Consider the following 24,982-nt stretch of genomic DNA (forward strand, 5'->3'; position numbering starts at 1 on the left):
GTGCAGGTGTTCAAGAGGTGGAGACAGAGGTCACCTAGCAACTGGACTATATGCTGATTGGACCATGTGATTGGTGACTCTGGGGGGGGGGGGAAATGACAAAGTTTAACTTTTAATTGGGTGTAAACCCGGTGGGAACTTAGCACCAGTTTTTCACCAAGAATGTGCCAATTTGATATGTCCCAATAAAACTGTTCTTTGAGGAATTTGCCTGTCTCGGAGGGGATGTGTCACTCGGAAGCTTGACATCAGCTTCTCCTGTTAGCCTGAAAGCTCCTGTGAGAAATTTAGTTATTTTTTACACACGTCAGCCGGGGTTGAACAATTGGAGCACTGTTCTAACATGCCGATGAGCAAAAATGTCTCTCTTCCATCTTGAATATCTTACAGAATAGAGTTGGAAGGGACCTCTGAAGTCTTGTAGTCGAAGGGTCCACAACCCCCAGGCTGGTGACCAGCACCGGTCCTTAGCCCCCCCCACCCCCAGGAACTGGGCCATGGAAGTGAGTGAGGTCCCATCCAGGCCTCAGAAAAAAATGCTCTTAACAGGATCCCTGCCACCCGTAAGACTGGGGGCCGTTGTTCTAGTCCAGCCCCCTATCCACGCAGGCGTCCGGGTTCCAAGACACAGTCCCAACGCAATCAAACCTCTGAGGCTTACGTGTCCCTCAAAGTACACATTTATTAGCACACCGGGTGAAAAGCCGACTCTGAAGTTCCCGCAGTTTTCCCCGCCCAAATTAGAAGTCAGAGTTCTTTTCCCCCAGTCCACATGTCCAATCCAGCCATAGGCCCAACCCCAGTTGGTTCCAGTCCACGCCTCCCCAGCACCTTGTGAGAACGCCCTTGTTTCTCAGGAGAAATAGTTTTATTTTGGCTACGAGTCCCCAGCTATCTCTACTCCCCCCGTCCTCCCGTTTCCCACAGCTCCAACCAGCCCTGCAGAAGATCCCAAAATGGCTTCAGGGTTGACAGCACCTATTTTTGAATTTTGCACTCCCCACGAGACAAAACTGTTCCACCCACATCATCTAATGCCCCGTTTTTGTCCTTGACTGGACCGAATGCAACTCTTGCTCCTTTCAGCTCCGACGCAGGAAAGATATCGCTGACTCAGCGAGGACGGCCCAGAGGAGAAGGAAAGCCGCTTTCTCCACTGTGTCATGGGAAAGGAGGACTTTTGCTGGCCTCTTCCCTTTTAAGGGCACAGGAGATGGGCTCCCGAGGCAGGGATCAAAGGACCGGCTCTGTCAAACGTTACTTCCTCTCCATCCTTCCCCCCCCCCCGCCCCCGTGGGAAGCCGTCTTGCTTCCTTATTCCTGGCATCTCACCCTTCAGGAGTGAGTGGTGGTCCAGGCCCCCTGCTTGGTGACCTTCTGGGCACACGGAAGATCCCATCATCCATTCCCTCCCAGTGTGGGATGTTTTCTCCTCCACTCTGGAATGCCGGGAGAAATCAGCCTGGCTGGATGTGTTCAACTTGCTCTCCCATTCTGAGAAAACAGGCTTCCGCACAGCATCAAACTGGCCCACCCAAGATCGAACTTGTATTTATTGCAAAGGTAGCCTTAATTTGGAATTAAGATTGGTGGGGGAAAATATCCACAACCTCAGATATGCAGATGATGCCACTCTAAATGGCAGAAAGTGAAGAGGAACTAAAGAGCCGCACTTTGGCGAATCCCTAGCGCCGCGTAACGGAGTGAGCTCCCATTACTTGTCCCAGCTTTTGCCAACCTAGCAGCTTGAAAGCATGTAAAAAATGCAAGTAGAAAAATAGGGACCACCTTTGATGGGAAGGTAACAGCGTGCCATGCGCCTTTGACATTTAATCATGCCAGCCACATGACCACGGAGACGTCTTCGGACAGCACTGGCTCTTGGCTTTGACATAGAGATGAGCACTGCCCCCTAGAGTCGGGAACGACTAGCAGATATGTGTGAGGGGAACACACATTGTTTAAGAAAAAGGTTAGCTAAGATACTTTTAAGAAGTGTATTCAAACTCCCGTTTCTCATCCTTGGTTACGGCTGCATTTGCACACATAAATGCTTTGGTTGGGCTTAGCAGTGCTTCTGGCCATAATGACGTCTCCCCCTAGCAGTGGTGTCAGGTTGGCGCTGAAAATGACGTGTGCCTATCTAAAGCTTCAACGAACACATCAAAAACCTCCTAGCACTCCCCTTCCCAATGGCCCGTTTTCCCCAGCTTCTTCTCACCTGCCAGCCAGACTCGAGTCTCTAGAATTTCCTCCGTCAGGTCGTCCAGAAGGTACTCAGCAGGTACACTGAGGAGTATGGAGGAGACTGAAGACAAAAGGCCATGCCGCACGTATCTGCAGAAGAAAGAAATGCCCTGGTGAATGCAGGCAGGAAAGCAATAGCACTTAGACTTATATACCACTTTACAGTGCTTTACAGCCCTCGCTAAGCGGGTTACAGAATCAGCTTTTTGCCCCCAACAATCTGGGCCCTCAGTTTACCCACCTCGGAAGGATGGAAGGCTGAGTCAACCTTGAGCCGATCAGGATCGAACTGCTGGCAGTGGGAAGAGTTAGCCTGCAAGACTACATTCTAACCACTGCGCCACTAGCTTTGGGAGAGGAAAACAAGGAAAAAATCTTCCTCTGCCTCGAGCTATTTGTCTCCTTGCAGTAAACAGCCCGTTTCAGTTTCAGCACAGCCTGATTAGCACAAGCAACTGATTGTCGGTTGGATGGGCCTCCCAACGATCAGCTGTTTCAGGCTGCAGTGGTTGCCATAGCCTATTGCCACCTCCATGAGCCCCATTTCCGCCCGTTCCAAAAGGCGGGGATCAGAATGGGCGGAAAATGGGGTGCGCAGAGGCCGAAAACGGGGGGACGCAGAGGTCAAAAATGGGATGTGGAGGCCGAAAATGGGGTGCGCAGAGGCAGCAATAGGCAATGGCAATCCCTGCAGCTGGAAACAGCTGATGGGCCAACAATCAGCTGCTTGTGCTAATCAGGCTGTGCTGAAGCTGAAATTAAAACAGGCTGTTTGCTGCAAGGAGGCAAATTGCTGGGAGGCAGAGGCCAAAGGGTGGGGGCCGGCAGGAGGGCAGGGCTACATATGGTGTATAAGGCGTACCCAAATTTTCACCCTCCCTTGGGGGGGGGAGCGCGTCTTATACTCCGAAAAATACGGTACTTTTCAAATTCATCTAGGTCAGTGTTTCTGCTAGTTGGGGAATTCTGGGAGTTGACATCCAACCATCTTAAAGTCCCTGAAGTTGAAAAACCCAGATTTAGGTCTTCACAAAAACTTACGTGTCGGTGTGGAAACGCAGAGCCCAGATAAATTCCAACAATGCCTTTCCCATTGCAGGCGTTACCTGTCAAAAAAAAAAGAGAGAGAGAGAAACGCAGAAGAAAATCCAGGTGAGCAAGAAAGAGGAGGAGAATCTCAAAAGAGACCCAGAGAGTGGGATAGGGAGTCATCAGACATTCTGAGATAGGAAAACCAAAGGATGATAAAGCTAACACGAAGGGAAGGGTTCAACTGCTATTTAATTCTACGGCAGTTGAGATGGGTATGTCCCAGTGATGGGATTCAGCCGGTCCACATCTATTCGGGAGAACCAGTTGTTAACTTTCTAAGCAGTTCGGAGAACCGGTTGTTGGAAGAAATCTCCTTTTGTTTTTTTCTCACTTTACAGGACTAATCCTGGAAGGAAGGCAGGAAGGAAACATTCTGGTGTTGTTTCTAGCCTAATCTTTATTGCCCTGCTTACAGAAACTGCCTCTCCGGTTAACCCTTATGACACTATAACAGCTAAAGCAAAGAGCCCATTGACGTGACTTTGAGTTGGCTACACCCACATGGTCACATGATGTTGTGGCCCAGCAGGAGCCATTGGAGCTGCCACCAGACTCCAACAGCGAGGGGCCCTATGAGTCGGCTCTGGAGGATGTGGAGGACCCTGGACAGGGTTCCGACTCCGAACAGGGCGCAGAGAGGCTGGTTGGCCACCAGGAGGCGCCTGAGCCTTGGACCAGTGGGGAGGAGACAAGGGAGAATGATCCGGACACCAGCAGTGAGTTGTTCCTGGGTGCCCGGCACCGAAGAGCTAATAGGCGTCAGGAACAGTTGCGCAAGTACAGGAGGTAATTGCACTCAGCTGGTGGTCATTAGGCTCCTCTCCAGACTATAAAAAGGCTACTTGTGCACACGCCCTTCTTTGCAGAAGTCAACACAGGAACTAATGTTGGAGAACAAAATTGTGAGCTTGGCAGGCTGGATTGCTGCCAAGACTTATCTGTGTTGGATTGCTTCCACGGCTTATCTGTGCCGGTTTGGTGGAAGGACCTATCTGTCTGTTAATAAATTTCAGAAAGTATCTTTGACTCGGAGTGTGTTGGTGTGGGAAGAGGGGGGGGGGGTCAGAACACATGACCACTGGTCCACGCCTACCCAGCTGGACATTAGGGCAGAGAACCAGTTGTTAAATTATTTGAATCCCACCACTGGCATGTCCGCTGTACCTAAGGCCTTGGTTTCAGCCAAAGGCGTGACCCCAAAGGATGGGGCTGTGCTGACACTCTGAAGGTTCCCATAACCCCCAATAGGAGAGGAAGCACAGGCCACTAAGGGCTTTCAGACCACATGAGAGCACTCTCCGTTCTTCTCACCGCAGCATGGACAGCAAAGTACACGAGAATTGCCAACGTGTGCACCAGTCGTCCTAATACCATGTGATCGTCCCCCAAAAGGTCAAAGGTGGTCAGAGGCCTGGAAAGCAGAGAGAAAGCGAACATTTTGATTGGCTTAGCAAGGCATGAGCCGGGCAACTGTTACACTCGGTGGGTTCACCTCAAATTGTTTGAAGCTCAAGGTAATACAGAGGTGGGGAACTATGGCCCCTTTATGACTCTTGGGACTTCAAATCCCAGAATTCCTGAGCCAGCCAGCATGGGCCATAGTTTCCCCCATCCCTGTTGTAATAGGATAGGGTGATCACACAATTTGTGGTAGAGGATTTGCAAGGGTTGTGCAACGCTTCAGTATTACGGAAAACATGCAGATACCGAGGTGGCGCAGTGGTTAGAGTGCAGCACTGCAGGCTACTTCAGATGACTGCAGTTTGGCTGTTCAAATCTCACCGGCTCAAGGTTGACTCAGCCTTCCATCCTTCCGAGGTGGGTAAAATGAGGACCCAGATTGTTGGGGGGGCGATATGCTGACTCTGTAAACCACTTAGAGAGGGCTGAAAGCCCTATGAAGTGGTATATAAGTCTAACTGCTATTGCTATTGCTAGATACACAGTTCCGGCTCGTGGCCCATTAAAACCAGCTGCAGAACTTCCCTGGCTTGTATGTGATCTGCAACTCATTAAAGCAGCTGCATCCCTAAGAGGAAATCTGATCCGAAAGGACCTGAAGATTGAGGCGGCCTCACCTGTCGAAGTTCCGAAGAAGCGGGAAGAAAAAATGGCCAGCAACTGGAGCAAACTGGTTAGGAGTGCCCATCTGTTCTGCTTGGGACCGGCCCTATATCAGACAAAGAATAAGGATTGGATAAGAGGCGAGAAGAGACACCAGCAATAGGATATCTATCTATCATCTATCTATCTATCTATCTATCTATCTATCTATCTATCTATCTCTATCTATCTATCTATCTATCATCTATCTATCTATCTATCTATCTATCATCTATCTATCTATCTATCTATCTATCATCTATCTATCTATCTATCTATCTATCTATCTATCTATCTATCTATCTATCTATCTATATCTATATCTATATCTATATCTATATATATGATTTTTACAACCCCTGGTAAGCCCCAATTATGGGAGGAAGCTAACTGCTTCCATCATCTGTCAATCGGCTCGTCACAAGAGTCCATCACGTGACGAGCTAATTGACAGATGATGGAAGCAGTTAGCTTCCTCCCATAATTGGGGCTTACCAGGGGTTGTAAAAATCTAATAGATACCTTTCACCCTGGCTTCGCTGATAACGGATAAGAGCCTGTGGCCTAATGGCTAAGAAGTCTGCCTAGTATGTAATATAGCCCAGGTTCAAATCCCAGTAAGGGTATGGCTAGCTGATGAGAGCTAAATAGCTTGAAATAGATCTATACTAGTCTCCCTTCACTTATTTATCAGCACAAATTTATGTATGTACGTACGTACGTACGTACGTACGTACGTACGTACATACATACATACATACATATATATATATATATATATATATATATATAAATGGATGTGCATGTGTGTGTACCAGCATAACTCATTCACCCTGGGCGGTTGTGGGATGCTTAAGAGATTGCTGAGGTTAAAGGTTAAACTCAGTGCATTTTCCTGGCTCACCTTTGCAAACCTTCGGGTTTTGCTTCGGATCCTTTCATCCACCACTTTCTTCCAGTCTGGAGAAGAAGAGCGAGGAGAGATGATTTGGATACTGGGGGTGCTGGCATTTGGTTTTGAGGGAGATGAAGATGGCCGAGACAATTCCTGGGCAGACATGGCCAACACCTGATGGAGAAGCCAGAAACCGTATGAAGTGGAAAGATCGCCACAACAAGCATCCTAAAGCTGTCAAGGTTGAATTGAACTGAATTAAACCATCCCCGGCAGGTAACTATCAGCCTCTCCAAAAATTGAGAATTCACCACCCCCATAGGTGGACCATTCCTTTGTTGTACAGATCTTCCCAGTAGAAACTTTAATAAAGGTAAAGGTTCCCCTCGCACATGTATGCTAGTCGTTCCCGACTCTAGGGGGCAGTGCTTATCTGCGTTTCAAAGCTGAAGAGCCAGCGCTGTCCGAAGACGTCTCCGTGGTCAAGTGGCTGGCATGACTCAATGCGAAAGGTGCACGGAACGCTGTTCCCTTCCCACCAAAGGTGGTTCCTATTTTTCTACTTGCGTTTTTTACGTGCTTTCGAACTGCTAGGTTGGCAGAAGCTGGGACAAGTCACGGGAGCTCACTCCATTACGCAGTGCTGGGGATTCGAACCGCTGAACTGCCGACCTTTCTGATCGACAAGCTCAGCATCTTAGCCACTATTTAACTGCAACTTAAATAGTTTCTGAAAGTGGGAGTCACCTACATCCAGGATGTCCATCCGTTGACACAGACTGTAATTCAGGGAGTAAAATTCTGAAGTTAGGTATTTGGCCACCTGGAAAACAAGGAGACAAAACATTTCTTCAGGTGTTTTTCATATACTTCTGCGGTTTTCAATTCTCCCTTTATTTATTTTCATGAGTGTTGTGGCCTGCCAACGAAGCTGGCAGCAGATTCGGACAGTGAGGAGGTTGGGGAGGAACCTGGGCCAGTCCTGGAGTCTGGGGAAGGCTCTGATGAGGGCTCTGTGTCGGAGGCAGAGAGATTTAGATTTAGATTTTAGATTTTATTAATATTTGTAGGCCGCCCTTTTCCCTGAGGGGACTCAGGGCGGCTCACATAAAATCAGGGAGGGGGCCAGGGCCATCTGACAGTTATCAGCTGCCTTCAGAGTCAGACATCAGTGAGGCAGAGGAACAGCTGGAGCCTGTTCCCAGTGTGTGTGCATGTGCAGAATTGCCAGATGAAGGGAACAGCTAAAGAACAGGGGTTCGAACCACCAAACTGCCCACCTTTCTGATCGACAAGCTCAGCGTCTTATCCACTGAGCCCTTATTAGAAACTTGGGCTCGACTTGGAAATAAGGCCACAGGTGGATTGTAAATGGCCCCTCTCAGAGGAAATAAAAGAGGAGCAAATGAGGAGTGGGCTTTTGCAGGAAACAATTCCTTTGTTCCTTTGTTTCAGGAGTGTGAAGATCTGTCCGTGAATCCGAGAGACTCTGTGCCCAGTCTTTCCTTGCATAGCACCTCATTTGGAAAATATTTACATGGCAGCTTTCCAAGATAGATAAGGTCTGTGGTCATAAATTCACCTTTGAAAGATTGTTTGCCAGGCCTTTGCTGATGGTGAAGGAGAGGAATTCACATTTATTTAATAAAAGGGGTTTTGTCGGGACCAGGACTCTGCCTCCCGCTTTTGGGGGGAGCCTAGGTCACAACAATGAGCGACAAAGTAGGTACAAAAGACAGGGCAAAGAACTCCAGTAGCAACCGTAAAGATCCTTTATGTCTTAGATCTTCCTTGCTCCTTCCTAGAAAGACTCATGAGCTCTGCCCTTCTAGCACTGACTTTCTACTGCTCTGGAGTATAGGAAGAGGAACCTTCTACCCCTCCAGATGTTGAACTGACCTTCCTTGTGTGAAGTAAGCTAGCTGAGTTTTGCACAACCCCCATGGAAAGCCAAGAATTCTCCACCCTTTCTCCCAGCTCCTTATCTAACCTCATTGCAAGGTTGCAAATCCTTTCACCCAAACGGTCAACCCAAGGACTTACTCGGACGGGGTCTGCGACGGTAACGGCCACCAAAGCACCTTGCCGAAGCCCCGCAAAGCTTTCAATGTAGCTCCTCTCTTCCAAGTGGAGCAAGACTTTTGCCAGTTCCACGCTCATCTGTGCAAAAGGAACAGAATCCTGAATTTACCATGGAAGTCACCCTATACGTTCAGTTTAATTCAGGATAAATTCATAACCCTGAATTGGCGGTAGCCATGATGGGAGAACCTCTGGCACCTCATTTTTCGGTCCGTTTTCGGGCTGTTTCCCAGGCCGTTTGGGGGGCATTTTCAGGCTGTTTTGTGTGCCGTTTTCAGGCCGAAAATGGCCTGCAAATGCCCCCTCCCCCAAAAGGCCAAAAACAGGCATCCGAACTGTGATGCAAAGAGGTGTGAATTGCATTTACCTCTTGAGCAGTAGCTGTGTCCCTTCGGATCAGAGTTTCCAGGACGCCCAAAGCGGCTTCGTATTTTTCAACATCTTCCGGTCCCGTCAGGACTGAAGAAACAGAAAAAGGCCATGTGAAAAACGCAGAGGAGGCTACAAGGACAATTGGCTGTGTCAAATTCCAGACTAATAGCAATAGAAAGAGCACTTAAGACTTATATACCGCTTTCCAGCCCTCTATAAGCGATTTACAGAGTAAACGTATTGCCCCCAACAATCTGGGTCCTCATTTTACCCACCTCGGAAGGATGGAAGGCTGAGTCAACCTTGAGCCTGGTGAGATTCAAACTGCTGAATTGCAGTCTGCCGGCAATCAGCAGAAAGTAGCCTGCAGTACTGCATTCTGACCACTGCGCCACCGCAGCAGCTCACAACTAAGAAAAGGAATGGCTAATTTCTCAGAAGGAACTTCATACTGTCCTTACAGGATGGTTGGAACGCAAGAGTTTGCCCTCCGGCTTTCAATTTAAGCACCATCAAAAAAGGATTAGCAAAGAGAACGTAGAAAGGGTCTTTTGTTTGTAATTGCCAAGGACTTATGATGACCAATTACACTGCCAAATGGAACCAGGTAGTTTCCAATATAGCGTATTGCCACCTCCATGCACCCCGTTTTCAGGCTCCACACGTCCTGTTTTTGGCCTCCGTGCGTACCATTTTCCACCCATTCTGATCCCCGCCACCTGGAATGGGTGGAAAATGGCGCACGCAGAGGTCAAAAACGGGAGCCTGAAAACAGGGTGCGTGCAGGTGGCAATACGCTATGGCAATCCCTGCAGCCTAAAACAGCTGATTGTCAGGAGGCCGATCCAACTGACAATCAGCTGTTTGTGCTAATCAAGCTCTGCTGAAGCTGAAACTGAAACAGGCTGTTTGCTGTTTGCTCCAAGGAGGCAAATAGCTGGGAGGCAGAGGCAGATTTTTTCTTCTTCTTTTCCTCCCCAAAAGCTAGGTGCGTCTTATACTTCAGAGCGTCTTAAACTCCGAAAAATACGGTACTTTATCCAGGGGATGACAAACCAAGCAAGTTGTAAATCTGAGCCCTGTGACACAGAGAGATCAATAATTCTCATCAGCCAGATGAAAAGAATCCCAAGGATCCCCCCCCCCACTTCTGTTTCTTTCTTCTTCTCTTACTTTCAAAACAGTCCCTGATATAGGTGGGAGCTCTGGTTTTCTTCAGCTCTTTATCCTGCGACATGTCGTAAGGGACGAGGTCGTCATCGCTGCAAAAGGAATCGGGGAAAAGAAGATTCGTCACAGTGTCTCAATTCATACACACAGCCAGCAACTGTTTTGTCCCTGACTTACGACCACGGTGGAGCCCAAGGTCTCTGTGGCTAAACGAGACATTTATTAAGTGAGTTTCTGTCCCATTTTACGAACTTTCCTGCCACCGTTGTTAAGTGAATCCTTGCAGTTATTAAGTTAGGAACACGGTCGTTAAGCAAATCTGGATTCCCTGTGGATTTGGATTGTCAGAAGGTCGCAAAAGGGGATCACGTGAACTGACATTGCAACCGTCATGAATGTGTCTGAATTTTGAATACATGACGATGGGGATGCTTCAACGGTCGTAAGTGTGAAAAACGGTCATTTATTCAGTGCCGTTGTAACTTTGAACAGTCACTAAATAAACTGTTGTAAATCAAGGACTACCTGTAGAGGAAGCCTGTTGTTTCTTAACAATGGACTTGACTTACAACCATTTGTTTAGTGAGTGTTTGAAGTTACACCAAGACTGAAAAAAAGATTGATTGATGGTCAGTTTTCACACAACTGTTGTGCCATCTCCATAGTCAGAGGAACAAAATTCAGGCACTTGGCAACTGCGTGACTTTACGACAGTTGCATTGTCCTGAGGTTGTCTGATCACCAGTTGTGACCTTCCTAGCTGGCCTCCAACTGTTCTGACCGAGGCTTCCCGAGAGCATTAAGCAAACTCCTGGTCCAGACAAAATCCACTTTTATTAATTGACTGTGAATTCTGCTCATTCACATCCAGCAAAGTTTTTCAAGGGAGGATTTACGGTCACAGACCTTATCTGGCTTGGAGAGCTGCCAAGCCGATATCTGCACAACTTGGCAAGGAGCCTCGGAGAGTCACGAACCAATTAAGCAAACTAATTGTCTCCTGCAAACTCCACTCCTCTTTCGCTCCTCTTTTATTTCCTTTGGGAGGGGCCATTCACTGTCCCCCTGTGGCCTTACTCTAAAGTCAACCCTTGTTCCTTAGCTGTTCCCTTCGTCTGGCAACTCTGTGCATACGCATACTGGGAACAGGCTCCAGCTTTTCTTCTGCCCCTCTAATGTCTGTCTCTGAAGGCAGCTGATAACTGGACATGGCCCTGGCCCCCTCTCTGCCTCTAACACAGAGCCCTCATCAGAGCCTTCCCCAGTCTCCAGGACTGGCCCATGCTCCTCCCCAGCCTCCTCACTGTCCGAACCTGCTGCCAGCTCTGCTGGCCACTGGCAGGCCACAACATGGACAAGCCAAGTCAACAAGGGAAGCCAGATTTGCTTAATGGCATCGGTCATTTAACTGCAGCCATGATTTGCTTAACAACAGTGCAGAAAAGATTGTAAGATAGGACATAACCCATTTCCTTGCTTAGCAATGGAAATTTCGGCTTCAATTGTGGCCGTACCTTTGAGGACTGCCTGTGTCATTCTTTAGCTTACCTATCAAGCTCTGAATCAACTCCCTTTTCTTCAGAGGCATCTAGGTCTGGTGGTGTCGCATTGGACTGTAGAACCGCACTAGCTGTCGCGTTGTGGGTGCTGTCCCTGTAAGAGGAAAAATGGAATTTCAAAAAGTTATTCTTTCGGATGACGTTCTTAGCCCACAATTCTCTTGACATGGTGGATGATTTCTGGTTATGCTTTTAAGATTTTCAAGATGCCGTAAGGTCATTCAAGAAACTCAAGACGATTCTGCCCTTGGTTTGACTTTCACAGACATTTCTGGCTCAGCATCTCTACTCCTAAACCTACTAAATTCCTAAACCTATTGGCTTTCTCTATCATCCGAGCTGTGGTGGCGCAGTGGTTAGAGTGGAGTACTGCAGGACACTTCTGCTGACTGCCAGATGAATCAGTGTGTGTCTGAATATATGTGTATGTTTTCTGGATTTGAATTTACGCCACAAATTCGGACATACGGATCAATTTATGCCACAAATTCGGACATGTGAATATCACGTGAAACCCCAAAGAATGAAGCTAAACCTTACCCAGGGTTAAGGGGCTCGGGGTCTGGCGTCTCTTCCAGTCTTCGGGTTAGCAAGGATTTCAGTTCTTTAATCTCATCGTCTTCTTCATACTGAAACATTCAATATGTTAACAATTCAAATTTGTTAAAGAGCTTAGTTAGAGACCAAGTTATTTTTGGGGGGAAAGTATCGGCACAAGTCCTAATTCAGTAACCTGGATTCGATGCTTCGTTGCAGAAAATGGCTGTTGAGCATACAGCAGGAAGATTATATAGGCAGTCCTCAACTTACGACCGTAACTGAGCCCAATGTTTCTGTTGCTAAGTAAGACGTTTGTTCGGTGAGTTTTGCCCTGTTTTACAATCTTTCTTGTCTCAGTTGTTAAGTGAATCATTGCAACCTGTCTTCCCCATCGACTTTGCTTGTCAGAAAGTCGCAAAAGGAAGGGGGGGTGTCACATGACCTGGAGGCACAGCAACGGTCATAAGTATGAGTCAGTGGTCTGAATTTTGATTGCATGATCATGGGGATGCGCCAAAGGTCGTAAGTGTGAAAAACGCTCATAAGTCACTTTTTTTCAGTGAGGTCGTAACTTTGAACGGTCACTACATGAACTGCTGTAAGTCAAGGACTACCTATAGTTAACAGAAACAGGGATCCACTCCTTTCTGGTAAGAAAGCTCCCTGAGATTTTGCAACCCATCGCCATTCTGGCACTACCAACCTTAGTCATCAAAATGGGGATCATTTTGTCATCAAAAAAGTTTCAGCCATCAATAAACTGACCATCCCTAAAGTACAGTTTTGAAAGAAGCCACAGTTATTGTTGTGGCCCACCAGAAGAGCCAGCAGCAGATTCGGACACTGAGGAGGTTGGGGAGGACTATGGGCCAGTCCTGGAGTCTGGGGAAGGCTCTGAAGAGGGCTCTGTGTCGGAGGCAGAGAGGGGGCCAGGGCCGTATGCCAGTTATCAGCTGCCTTCGGAGTCAGACATCAGTGGGGCAGAACAACAGCTGGAGCCTGTTCCCAGTGTGCGCAGACGAAGGGAACAGCTAAAGAACGGGGGTCGACTTGGGAGGAAGGCCACAGGTGGGCGATGAATGGCCCCTCCCAGAGGAAATAAAAGGGGAGCGAAAGGGGAGTGGAGTTTGCAGGAGACAATTAGTTCATTCCTGCATTCTTGCCAAGAATTGCGGCGTCTGAAAAATCTCAGCCTGGCCACTCTCCAAGCCTAATAAAGGTTGGTAATTGTGAATTATCTTGAAAGACTGTGGGAGAGGAAAGTATTTGCTGGATAGGAATTCACTGTAAATTAAATAAAAGGGGTTTATCGGGACGAGGGCTCGGCTTCGTGCTGCTGGGGAAGCCTACGTCAAAACAGTTACGATCAAGGTATCTCGCCTGCAGCAGTCTGATCCCGGCTTAACCTAATCAATTCGTTTCCCAAGTTCAGATACAATAAGAAAATGGCATTGCTTAAAAGTGGAAGCCAAGTTTTCTCCTGTAATGATTTTGCTCGAGAGACAGCGCCCATCCTGAGGCTCACAGCTGACTCATGGCTTCACAGGGCCTCCAACCCAGCCAGAAATCTCTCAACAAAGATCAAGAAGCAGAGGGGAGAAAGTGCCTTCCTTCCACACATTTAAGATTGGGGTTTCTTTGTGCTGTTTCTGCAACAAAATCACAACAGAGAAATCACTCTAACCGCTTGCCTGAAACACCAAGGCTGGCCCTTCCGGCGTTATCTTGGCGCTGACACCTTCTGCTACGACCATGCCCAACCGGCGGATCCGGGGCAAATTACTGTCCAGGTGGCATTTCATTCCCTCCATCAGGATGGTAAGGAGCTCTAGAAAGGCAAGCCAGAAGAAGTGGAACAAGTTCAGGCCAGATCAACATATCCATAAAACGACTGAGTGCAACTTTCAGCACTTCCTACCAAGTGCTCACTTTATGGAGCTTTTCTCCCATCCATTCTCTGGTTCCTCCCACTTATATTTTGGCTAAAGACATTTGGGGAGAGAAGAAGGGAGGGACTGAGGAGGATGGGCTGCCAATGGCTCTAAGTGTTGTGGCCCGCCTGAGGAGCAAGCAGCAAATTGGGACATTGAGGAGGTTGGGAAGGAACATGGAGTCTGGGGAAGGCTCTGATGAGGGCTCTGTTTCAGAGGCAGAGAGGGGGCCAGAGCTGTATGCCAGTTATCAGCTGCCTTCTGAATCGGACATCAGTGAGGCAGACAAACAGCTGGAGCCTGTTCCCAGTGTGCGCATGAACAGAGTTGCAAGACGAAGGGAAGAATTAAAGAACAGGGGTCGACTTGGGAGTAAGGCCACAGGTGGACGATGAATGGCCCCTCCCAGAGGAAAGAAAAGAGGAGCGAAAGGGGAGTGGAGTTTGCAGGAGACACTTAGTTTGCTTAAATGGTTCATGACTCTCCGAGACTCCTTGCCGAGTTTTGCAGATATCGGCCTGGCAGCTCTCCAAGCCAGATAAGGTCTGTGACTGTAAATCCTCCCTTGAAAGACTTTGCTGGATGTGAATGAGCAGAATTCACAGTCAATTAATAAAAGGAATTTTTGTCGGGACCAGGAGTTTGCTGCATGCTCTTGGGAAGCCTCAGTCAGAACATTAATAAGGAAAGGAGCCAATTCTGCCCTCATCCTTTCTCCCAAGTCCTCTTCTGCCTCTTTTACCTTGTCGGCTGGTTGAGAGATCCTCTTCTTCCAGGTGAGAGAGACAGAGAAGGATGGCCTTGCTGATGTACAGCTGTTGCTCGGCTGGGGCGTGTTTCACAGCACTGCTGCTACTCCAGGTCTCCAGCAGCTCTCTTAGAATCTGCATCAGAAGCTCAGCATCAGGACCGAGTGGCTTTCGGCTCTGTCCCATCCCATCCCATCCCTTTGGGTCTGAAGGAAGAGAGGCAGGCAGGTTTCCTGCTGAAGATGCTGGACTGGCACCAGGGGGATCCCAAATTCAAGTCCACCTTGATCTACTTTGGGTCACTCCTGATCTATCAACACACCCTACCTTACAGGGCAGTTCTTTTCAGTAATATATATTTTTTAAATTTTAATATAATCATTCCAACTTCAGGTAAACAGTCTGTTGTCTGGGTACAAATATCTTTGTTAAACAATAATCAAAATTACAACATCCTTCATTAAATTAATATTGATTCTGCAATCTTTATAACACTCCACATATTAATTCTACAATATTAACATAATAATATTCAACATACTAGTCATAATAGTTACTTATCTCTTTCAACATATCTTCTTTATTTTGTTTCTCTATTTCTAACTTCCATTTTTATTATTTAGCCATTGGTAAAATAGATCCCATACCATACAGCACTGGTCCCCAACCCCCGGTCCGCGGACCGGTGCCAGGCCGTGGAGTACCTGGCACCGGGCCGCGCAGCGGCCAGGAGCCATGATCGCTGCAGCGGCCGGGGGCCATGATCGCTGCAGCGCAAAGGCTCCTGGGCCGTCGCGAACAACGCCCCCCCACCCCTGCGCGCGCTCAGTGGGCCACGGTAAAATTATCAAAGGCTGACTGGTCCGCAGCGATAAAAAGGTTGGGGACCACTGCCATACAGCATTTAGTTTGCTCTTTCTCCTTAATTGCCAGCGTTAATCTATTCATTTCCGCACATTCTAATATTTTCCTAATCACATTCTCATTTGTAGGTATTTCTTCACTCTTCCAATTTTGTGCAAATACAATTCTAGCAGCAGTTAATATATAGATAACTAAATATGCATTTTCCTTACTGTATTTTCCGGGTAGAATCCCCAATAGAAATATTTCTGGTTTTAAATTCAATCTGTTGTTTTGTCATTTTTCCCAACCACGTATATGTTTTTGTCCAGTATCTTTTTTGCTTTTGAACAGATCCACCACATATTTCACAGGGCCGTTTTTACAGGGCAAGGAGTGATCTATCCATTTATAGAAATGTATATAGATGTAAGCAGGGGAAGCGCCTTGAAAAGCCACCATAGTGAAGCAGTAAAGGGACTGGGCCAAGAGCAGGGGTCTGCAACTTGCGGCTCCGGAGCCACATGTGGCTCTTTCATCCCTCTGCTGCGGCTGTCGCTCAAAATATGCGTCACAACTGCTAATGTTCGATACCCGCCGGCACGTGATTTATTTATTTATCGACCCATCTTTTTTTTTTCTGAATTCCAAATGTTTGCGTTGCATGCAACAAAAAATTGTTTTCTCTGTAGCAATTCATTGATTTCATAAATGTAACACACTATAGTTTCTTTATGCATAGCATAAAGGTATAATATATGTAGCGTTATCTTCATTTTGGATGTCAAAAGGGTTTTGTGGCTCCTGGTGTTTTCTTTTCTGTGGGAGACGTGTCCAAATGGCTCTTTTGAGTGTTTTAAGGTGACCAAGAGTAACGAGACTCAGGTTCGAATCCAGCATCAGCCACAGAAGCTCCCAGAGCAATTTTGGATCGCTTCCTCCCTCTCAACCCAACCTGCTCAAGAAGGTGGTTGTTGCAGGAAAAATAATAATAATAATAAGAGGAAGAGTCATCCTTTTAAACAACCAACTTCTTTTACCCTTTTCTTTATCGATGTATTGAGCCGTGCGAATCCAAAGCATCTTCTGGCCAGATTGAGATCATTTGACTCTGGAATTAACTCTGGCGCCAGTTCTGATGCTGCCTCCCATCTGCCTCTCTCAAGCAGAGAGAAGCATCACCTGCAGTTCATGAAGCGACCACAAGGATGGCTTCCTCTGACTCTCCCCCTTATTTAGGCCCACCATTTAAAACCCTTCCATTAAATGCACTGCTTACTTTGGTCAGTAGTGAACGGCGTGTGGTGTCCAAGGCAAAGTAGCCGATTAGAGTCTGCAGCACTTTGGTCTGGAATCAAATCGGAGAGTTTAGACACCGAAACCCCCCAGAAACCATCCTCCCAAGAAGCACTTGCTAGCCGGGTTGAAGGTGCACATGTAGTCCTCGACTTGCCACACGTTTAGTGGAAGTCAAAAGTGGCATTGAAAAAAAGTGATTTATGACCTTGCGAACTTACAACTGTCACAACGTCCCCATGGCCATGTGGTCAAACTTTGGCTGCTTGGCAACAGGCATGAAGCGTTCCGTCAACCTTCGGTATTGTGTCACGCCGGCCACATGACCACAGAGTCGTCTTCGGACAGCGCTGGCTCTCTGGCTTTGAAACAGAGATGAGCACCGCCCCCTAGAGTCGGGAACGACTATCACGTATGTGCGAGGGGAACCTTTACCTTTACCTTAAGATCCCAATCTTTTCCAAAGTGGGTAACTCCAGTCCACCTCACTGACCTCTTTCATTCCCCTACTGCAGTGGTTCCCAAACTTGGCAACTTTAAGACTTGTGGACTTCAACTCCCAGAATTCTCCAGCCGGCTGGAGAATTCTGGGAGTTGAAGTCCACAAGTCTTAAAGTTGCCAAGTTTGGGAACCACTGCCCTACTGTGATACTCACCGGGAAGCTGTACTGAAGCAGCAACAGTTTCTGCGTCATCACAAACTGGGCCTTCTTGTTTTTCACCACCAAATTCCCCAGCAACCGTGACAACACTGTGGGCCTAGTAAGGCAGACAAACACAATTACAGTGATCACATTCGGTTATGTTAATACTGGCATGTTTTTAGTCATTGCTGATTTCTGTGCTTCGCCAATCAAGAAAATGTTTTAGAAAGTGAACAGTTAAGAACATAAAACATATCAGGATTGGAAAACGATCGACATAATCCATCTCCCATAAGACAGGTTACTATTTTTCTACAGTGCAGATTCCAATGTGAAGCTGTAAGATGGTTGGGGTTTTCCTTAGTATAGGATATTAGTATATTAGTATATTATGTGAGCCGAGGCACAAATGACCAGCAACCAGGAAAACTGAAGAGCGGTTAAAACTCTTCTCTGTTGTATTGAAAACTAGTAGTATTTGAAACTAAGCCATTAGATCTTAGAGCGGCTGATTTTTATCCCACCTTTATTGCTTTATAATTAACTCAAGGAAATGAACACACCTAAAATTCCCTCCTCCACCTATTTTCCACAATATGGAAACCTTGGAAGGTGAGTTGGACTGACAAGCCCAAAATCACTAAGATGGCATTTAAAGCGAGACTAGAACTCAAGTCTCCTGGTTTGTAAGCCAGCACCTTCACCATTACATCAAACTGGCTTTCAGACACAGTATTGCCCCACGATTAACAGAGTTGGAAGGGACCCTTGTAGGTCATCTAGTCCAACCCCATGCTCAAACAGGAGACCATACATCATTTCTGACAGATGGCAGTCCTGCCTCTTCTTAAAAGCCTCCAGGGATGAAGCTCCCACAACTTCTGATGGCAAGCTGTTCCATGGGTTGATTGTTCTCACTGTCAGAAAAGTCCTCCTTATTTCTAGGTTGAAACTCTCCTTGATCAGTTTCCATCCATTATTCCTGGTCTGGCCTTTGGGTGCTTTGGAGAATAGCTTGACCCTCTCCTCTCTGTGGTCCCTCAAATATTGGAAGACTGCTATCCTGTCTCCCTTGGTCCTTCTCTCCACTAGACTAGCCATGCCCAGTTCCTGCAACCATTCGTCATATGTTTTAGTCTCCAGTCCCCTAATCAGCTTTGTTGTCCCATAATCATCTAGTCCAATCCCCCACCCAAGCAGGAAATTCTACACCATTTCTGACAGATGGGCAGTCCTGTCTCTTCTTGAAAGCCTCCAGGGATGAAGCTCAGGCAACTTCTGAAAGCAACTTCTGTTCCATGGGTTGATTGCTCCCACTGTCAGAAAATTCCTCCTTATTTCCAGGTTGAATCTCTCCTTGATCAGTTTCCATCCATTATTCCTTGCCTGGCCTTTGGGTGCCTTGGAGAATAGCTTGACCCCCTTCCTCTCTGTGGCAGCCCCTCAAATATTGGAGCACTGCTATCCTGTCTCCCCTGGTCCTTCTCTTCACTAGACTAGCATTCATCTTAACTTCCGGCAGAAGGGTCTCTTGATGGCGGCGGGATGCAGGTGTTGCCACAACAAGTAAAAGGCAAAAGGTTCATGGGTCATAGCACCAACCTCCCAGTAACTCTTACCCTGGGACTGCCTGGACCACGCCACAGACCACTGCTTCCATCCAGCGATCGGGCACGCTCTCAAACAGTCGCCAACAGATTCTCTGCCAGATGCAATCAGACTGAGAGCGAATGGTTAGGTGAGGCACCAACACACCCAAGATTTCCTCTGTGGGAAGAAACAGCAAGATCGTACACTTTTGAGATTGGAAAAAGCAACACGGAGCTACCGTTCCCCCCCCCCAAATAAAACAGGGTCTTATTTTCTTTTGATCCCCAAAATAAGCGCTTGGCTTTATTTTCAGTGAGGCCTTATTATTTTTGAGGGGCAGGTGGCCGGCGGATCAGCTGATCCAGAGAGGGCCAGAAGTTCTGTCTCTGTTTCTGGCACATTCTCACCAGCCCTAGTGTCGAGAAGAGGTGTGGGAGCAGGAATTTGTGGGAGTGGCATCCATGAGGCCATTCCACGTGGAATGGCAGGTGCATGCGGGGGAGAATGGGGCATGTTTCCCCCATCCCAGGAAATGGTGGGGACCGGCTGCGCATGTGTTCAAATATTTTTGGGAGAGGGCTTATTTTCGGGGGAGGGCTTATTTTAGCGCATGCACTCAAAAGCCTGACTGGGCTTATTATGGGGGGGAGGTCATATTTTTGGGGAAACCGAAGTAATAGAACAAGCTGTCTTCGCTCTTTTTCAGAGGTAGGTTTTTTAAAAAGTTGTCAAGTCGAAAAGCAATGCTTTGATTATTTTTGTTCCCATCCTGTTCGTGTTGGAGGCAAAATGTACTTCTTACATTTTGGCTTAGTTCAAATCCTCAATCTTAAGCCTGTAACATTCTGAAGAGGAAAAAGAGCTTATGGATTGCAGGTAGCCCTTCACTTACATATTTCATTCAATCTGAGCAACAGAAAAAGAGCAACATCACATGGATAATTAGATATACTCACTTTGTCTGCCATGCACACAGACTTTTCCTAACACTTGAGATACAAAGGAGATGGAACAATCCAAGCCGTCTGGAAATACATAAAAAGCACAACAGTGAAGGAATTGGTCAGATCCATTTCTGTCCCGAAAATCCTTCTCTTAATCGATAACTCAGTCTGCTTTAACTTTCTCCAAGCCAGCCAAAACACACTTGATGAGAAAAACAGAAACATTATACAAGACAACCTGTATATATGTATGGCTACAATATAAAGAAACTGGATGAAAACTGCAAACAGTGATTTGGAAAGGAGGATTAGAAAAGTCTGTTATTAAAGATTATGGATGTTTAGCTAGAATAGGACATAAGGATTCAGTGCTATTGAAGGATTTTAGAAATATCAAATGAAATGCCAGTATGTGGTTATGTATTAAATCTTGGTATAATTTATGATGAAGGAAGTTTAAATAATTATAGTCAAACATAAATGGAGGTATAAGAGTAACATGTATAAATATTTGAGTTAAATACTTGAGTTAATATGAATTATGCTTGATGACTGTGGAAGAGATGCATGAAAACCTTTTGTAACCAACTGATACACTTTCTAGAGTATGTATGGATAATAATTTTTTGTTGTTTTTAATGTTTAAAAATAAAAAAAATGATTGGGAAAAAAAGAAACATCAAGGTCAACGATTCTCAACCTTTTAAGATGTGTGGACTTCAACTCCTAGAATTCTGGTGAGTATGCTGGCTGGGGAATTCTGGGAGTTGAAATCCACATATCTTAAAGTTGCCAAGGTTGAAAGACACTCACCACCCTCCAGGCCTTCGGCAAAGCCCTTAAAACCTGGCTGTTCCGACAGGCCTGGGGCTAAAGAGTTTTTGCCCCCCTTCTCGAATGGTATGGTTGTTGTGTGTTTTTAAATTTTGTATTGTTATGTCTTGTCTTTTTATCCCCCTGTCTGTACCTCCTTCCCTGATTGAATTGTGAGCCGCCCTGAGTCCCCTTCGGGGAAAAGGGCGGCATATAAATGTAATCAATCAATCAATCAATCACTGGTCTAAGTAATGATTGACTGAAGCCCCATTATTTCTTTATGTCTGGGAGATCAAAGTTTGCCCACTTGTAGACTTTGGAGTAAGTTCTATTTTCAATCACAGCATATAGAAAGAACTGTTTATATGAATTCTCTTAGAAGAAAACACCTTATCATTTAAAAAATCTTTTTCTCCTGTAATTGTTTTCATTTTTGCTCACATATTCATGCATCCCTTTTTTCGTTCATACATCCTTCCCTCCCATTCAGTAGTTCACAGCAGTTTTTGCCTATTCACCTCCTAGATATTCTGGCCCAGGCTTCCCAAGAGCAGGAAGCAAACTTCTTGTCCTGACAAAAACCCTTTATTAATTCACTGTGAATTCTGCTCATTCACATCCAGCAAAGTCTTTCAAGGGAGGATTTACAGTCACAGACCTTATCTGGCTTGGAGAACTGCCAGGCCAATATCTGCAAAACTTGGCAAGGAGTCTCGGAGAGTCACGAACCAATTAAGCGAACTAATTGTCTCCTGCAAATTCCACTCCCCTTTCACTCCTCTTTTATTTCCTCTGGGAGGGGCCATTCATCATCCACATGGTGCCTTACTCCCAAGTGGACCCTTGTTCCTTAGCTGTTCCCTTCATTTGTCAATTCTGCACATGCGCACACTGGGAACAGGCTCCAGCTGTTTGTCTGCCTCACGGATGTCTGACTCCGAAGGCAACTGATAACTGTCAGATGGCTCTGGCCCCCTCTCTGCCTCCGACACAGAGCCCTCATCAGAGCCTTCCCCAGACTCCAGGACTGGCCCATGCTCCTCCCCAACCTCCTCACTGTCTGAATCTGCTGCCAGCTCTGTTGGCCGCTGGCGGACCACAACACTAGATACTTTAATTTGTCTGTCAATGCTTACCTCGTAGTGAGCCTGAAATTCTTTCCATCACCTGGACAATTTCCGTGCCAAGCAATGGAAAATAATTTTGAGGGTAGAAGGCTGACCGGTTGTCTCCCTGGAGTTTGTTCCCTAAGTGATCAGGTAAACATACAACTTTGTTGAGAATCGTTTCGCGCAGACCAGAGGAACCATTTTCTGTATGTTGCTTGCAGACTTCCCATATTAAAGCAGAGAGTCTGGACTTCTGCAAGAATTGCTCTAGGGTATCAATTGCTTTATTCAGACGAAAACTTGTCCTGCGGGGAGAAGTACGGGCCATAGTAACTTATTGGCAACTTTTATATGGATTGCCCTCTAGGGAAAGAAGGCAGCGTTTGAAACAATTAGCGTATTTTTCAGTGTTTAAGATGCACCCCCCCCCCAAAAAAGTGGGTGGAAATTCTGACTTATTAAATTGGAACTTTAAGGATAGTTTTGCCTTGGACTCTGATTTAATTCTGCATGATACTTGGAACGCTGACAGTGCGTCTTAGACAGCAAATATTGGCAAACCCTGCCCATTCGCTGGCCCCCACCCACCGGCCTCTGCCTTCCAGCAATTTGCCTCCTTGAAGCAAACAGCCTGGTCAGCTTCAGCAGCCTGATTTAGCATGAGCAGCTGATTGGCGGTTTGATCTGCCCCCCCGGAATGCTGCCTATCAGCTGTTCCCAGCTGTGGGGATCGCCACCGCACATCACTGCTGCTGCCCATCACTGCCATTTTTGGCCCAAGGGGCGCACAGAAGACAAAATTGGGCATGCAGAAGCGGCAATGGGCAGCGACAGCGGCAATGGGCGGTGGCGATTCCCGCAGCCTGGAACAGCTGATAGGCAGTATTCTGGGAGGCAGATCCAACCACCAATCAGCTGCTAAATCAGGCTGTTCTGAAGCTGACTAGGCAGTTGTTTGCTGGAAGGAGGCAAATCGCTAGGAGGCAGAGTTTTTTCTTTCTTGCTTTCCTCCCCAAAAGCTAAGTGCGTCTTATAGTCCAGAGTGTCTTATAGTCCAAAAAATATGGTATATAATTACAGAAAAAGAGATTGTACTTACTCTGCAGAAATTATAGCATCTAGTAGAACCATAAAAGATTGGTCTGCTGGTCCATCAATGAAGAAGCTAGCCCACAGTTCTTTGGCTTCCTCTGATGGGAACTGTTCTGGCCAATCAGGACTCAGGTTGCTGAGCAGACACTGAGCAAAGGCAGTAAAATGACTGCGGACGAATTCTTCCTTCTGTTTTATGGAGGGTGGATTTTCAGATTGATCAAGATAGCTCCTGATTGCCCACAAAGTCTTCTGGATCTGGGCACTATCTTTGGAAGAATTTAGGGTTCCAATTGCTTCTTTCACTGTGTGATGAACATTGTGCACCTTAGGATCCATTTCTCCTGTTTGCTTCTAGAAAAAAATATATCAGAAGTTTGATAAACCGTTCAGAAGATAGTAGGAGCACATGTGCGGCCGGAACAATCTTGAACTTAACAGACTTAAAACTGTAGAAATGATAGTAGATTTTAGGAGAAACCCTCCCATACTACTACAATACTAGACAAAACAGCATCAACAGTGGAGACCTTCAAGTTTCTAGGTTCTATCATATCTCAAGACTTAAAATGGACACCTAACATCAAAAATGTTATCAAAAAAACACAACGAAGTATGTTCTTCCTGCGCTAACCCAGAAAGCTCAAACTGCCCAAGAAGCTGCTGATTCAGTTCTACAGAGGAATGATTGAGTCTGTCATCTGCATCTCCCTAACTGTCTGGTTTGGCTCTGCAACCCAACCAGACAGACACAGATTTCAGAGGATAATTAGAATTGCAGAAAAAAAAACAATTGCTACCAACCTGCCTTCCATTGAGGACCTGTACACTGCACGGGTCAAAAAGAGGGCTGTGAAAATATCTACAGACCCCTCACATCTTGGATATAAATTGTTTCAACTTCTACGCTCAAAACGACCCTATAGGGCACTGCACACCAGAACAACTAGACACAAGGACAGCCCCCCTCCCCCCATGCCATCACTCTGCTAAACAATTAATTCCCACAACACTGCCAAACTTAGTAAGGCTGCATTCTATTATTTTCCCACCTTTTCTATTACCTGGAAAAGAGCTGCAAAATACATCAATTAGTCATCTATGGGCAGCTGGTCTTTTGGGAAGGAAAACATACTTTTACCATGACTTTATAAGATTCAATATATTACTATATCTTCTACACACACACACACACGATTGGATTATGGCAACACTTGTGAAACTATACAGCGCTCTAGAATTTGGTTTTCAACCAGGTTTTACGACTTTACAACTTAACAACTTTAAGTAATACGTTTAAGGAACAATGCAAAATTTAGAACTTTTAAGCAATGCATTTACGGAGCAATGCAAAATTTGGAATTTTAAGCAATGCACGTGTGCACCTGCGAATCCCACAGGGGTTTTTTACTAACTCCGGAACGTCTGAACACAGACACAAGCTAGCCCTGCCAGTGGAGGATATAATATTCCCTATAATATATTGTAACATAATATATATTCATTTATATTCAATGGGGTTTATTATATTTGGTTTATCACTCACTTCAGCCCTCTGAAAAGACGCCGGCCCGAGCTCTGAGAACGCGCCTCCGGAAGAAAACAAAGGGCGTTCTGGGATTTCTCCTCTCTGTCCCCACTTCGTAGAGACTTGGGACGGTTGGCATCAGCATTGGTTCCCTCGTGACAGGAAGTTAAGACTCGAGCGCCACTCTAGCTCCCGCTTTTCCGAACTCTATCACCGCTCTCGCGCGCCTGACGAATTAGTTCTCTGCGCGTCTGGTTAAAAGTGGCGCGCGAGCACGCACGTTAGCCCGCTCACCCCCACCGTCTTAAAGAGACAGTAACCAAGGACCAGTATTCTACTAAGTGTTCAAAATGAGCTTGTAATTCAGGGAGCTTGCAACA

General features: G+C 46.4%; 1 protein-coding gene across 1 annotated transcript in view; it reads right to left on the reverse strand.

The window, feature by feature from the left end:
* The window catches only part of TELO2 (telomere maintenance 2), a 29,035-nt gene extending 4,350 nt beyond the window's left edge, over positions 1 to 24,685 (reverse strand). Inside the window, exons 1-20 of the mRNA XM_087729031.1 lie at positions 24,621 to 24,685; positions 23,082 to 23,428; positions 22,010 to 22,287; positions 20,070 to 20,138; positions 19,143 to 19,290; positions 17,536 to 17,638; positions 16,863 to 16,931; positions 14,734 to 14,875; positions 13,752 to 13,888; positions 12,061 to 12,149; positions 11,510 to 11,614; positions 9,965 to 10,053; positions 8,787 to 8,878; positions 8,381 to 8,497; positions 7,089 to 7,160; positions 6,347 to 6,511; positions 5,418 to 5,509; positions 4,651 to 4,750; positions 3,289 to 3,353; positions 2,222 to 2,337 (exon numbers count right to left, since the gene is read on the reverse strand). Of these exons, the coding sequence (XP_087585157.1) occupies positions 2,222 to 2,337; positions 3,289 to 3,353; positions 4,651 to 4,750; positions 5,418 to 5,509; positions 6,347 to 6,511; positions 7,089 to 7,160; positions 8,381 to 8,497; positions 8,787 to 8,878; positions 9,965 to 10,053; positions 11,510 to 11,614; positions 12,061 to 12,149; positions 13,752 to 13,888; positions 14,734 to 14,875; positions 16,863 to 16,931; positions 17,536 to 17,638; positions 19,143 to 19,290; positions 20,070 to 20,138; positions 22,010 to 22,287; positions 23,082 to 23,413 (2,380 nt within the window). The 5' untranslated portion in view covers positions 23,414 to 23,428; positions 24,621 to 24,685. The remainder of the gene's footprint in view (positions 1 to 2,221; positions 2,338 to 3,288; positions 3,354 to 4,650; positions 4,751 to 5,417; positions 5,510 to 6,346; positions 6,512 to 7,088; positions 7,161 to 8,380; positions 8,498 to 8,786; positions 8,879 to 9,964; positions 10,054 to 11,509; positions 11,615 to 12,060; positions 12,150 to 13,751; positions 13,889 to 14,733; positions 14,876 to 16,862; positions 16,932 to 17,535; positions 17,639 to 19,142; positions 19,291 to 20,069; positions 20,139 to 22,009; positions 22,288 to 23,081; positions 23,429 to 24,620) is intronic.
* Positions 24,686 to 24,982: the final 297 nt, after the last annotated feature.

The sequence above is a fragment of the Thamnophis sirtalis genome, unplaced genomic scaffold (assembly GCF_051295495.1).
Source record: "Thamnophis sirtalis isolate CommonGarterSnake01/CBP01778 unplaced genomic scaffold, rThaSir2_p1.2 scaffold_14, whole genome shotgun sequence".
Lineage (NCBI taxonomy): Eukaryota > Metazoa > Chordata > Lepidosauria > Squamata > Natricidae > Thamnophis > Thamnophis sirtalis.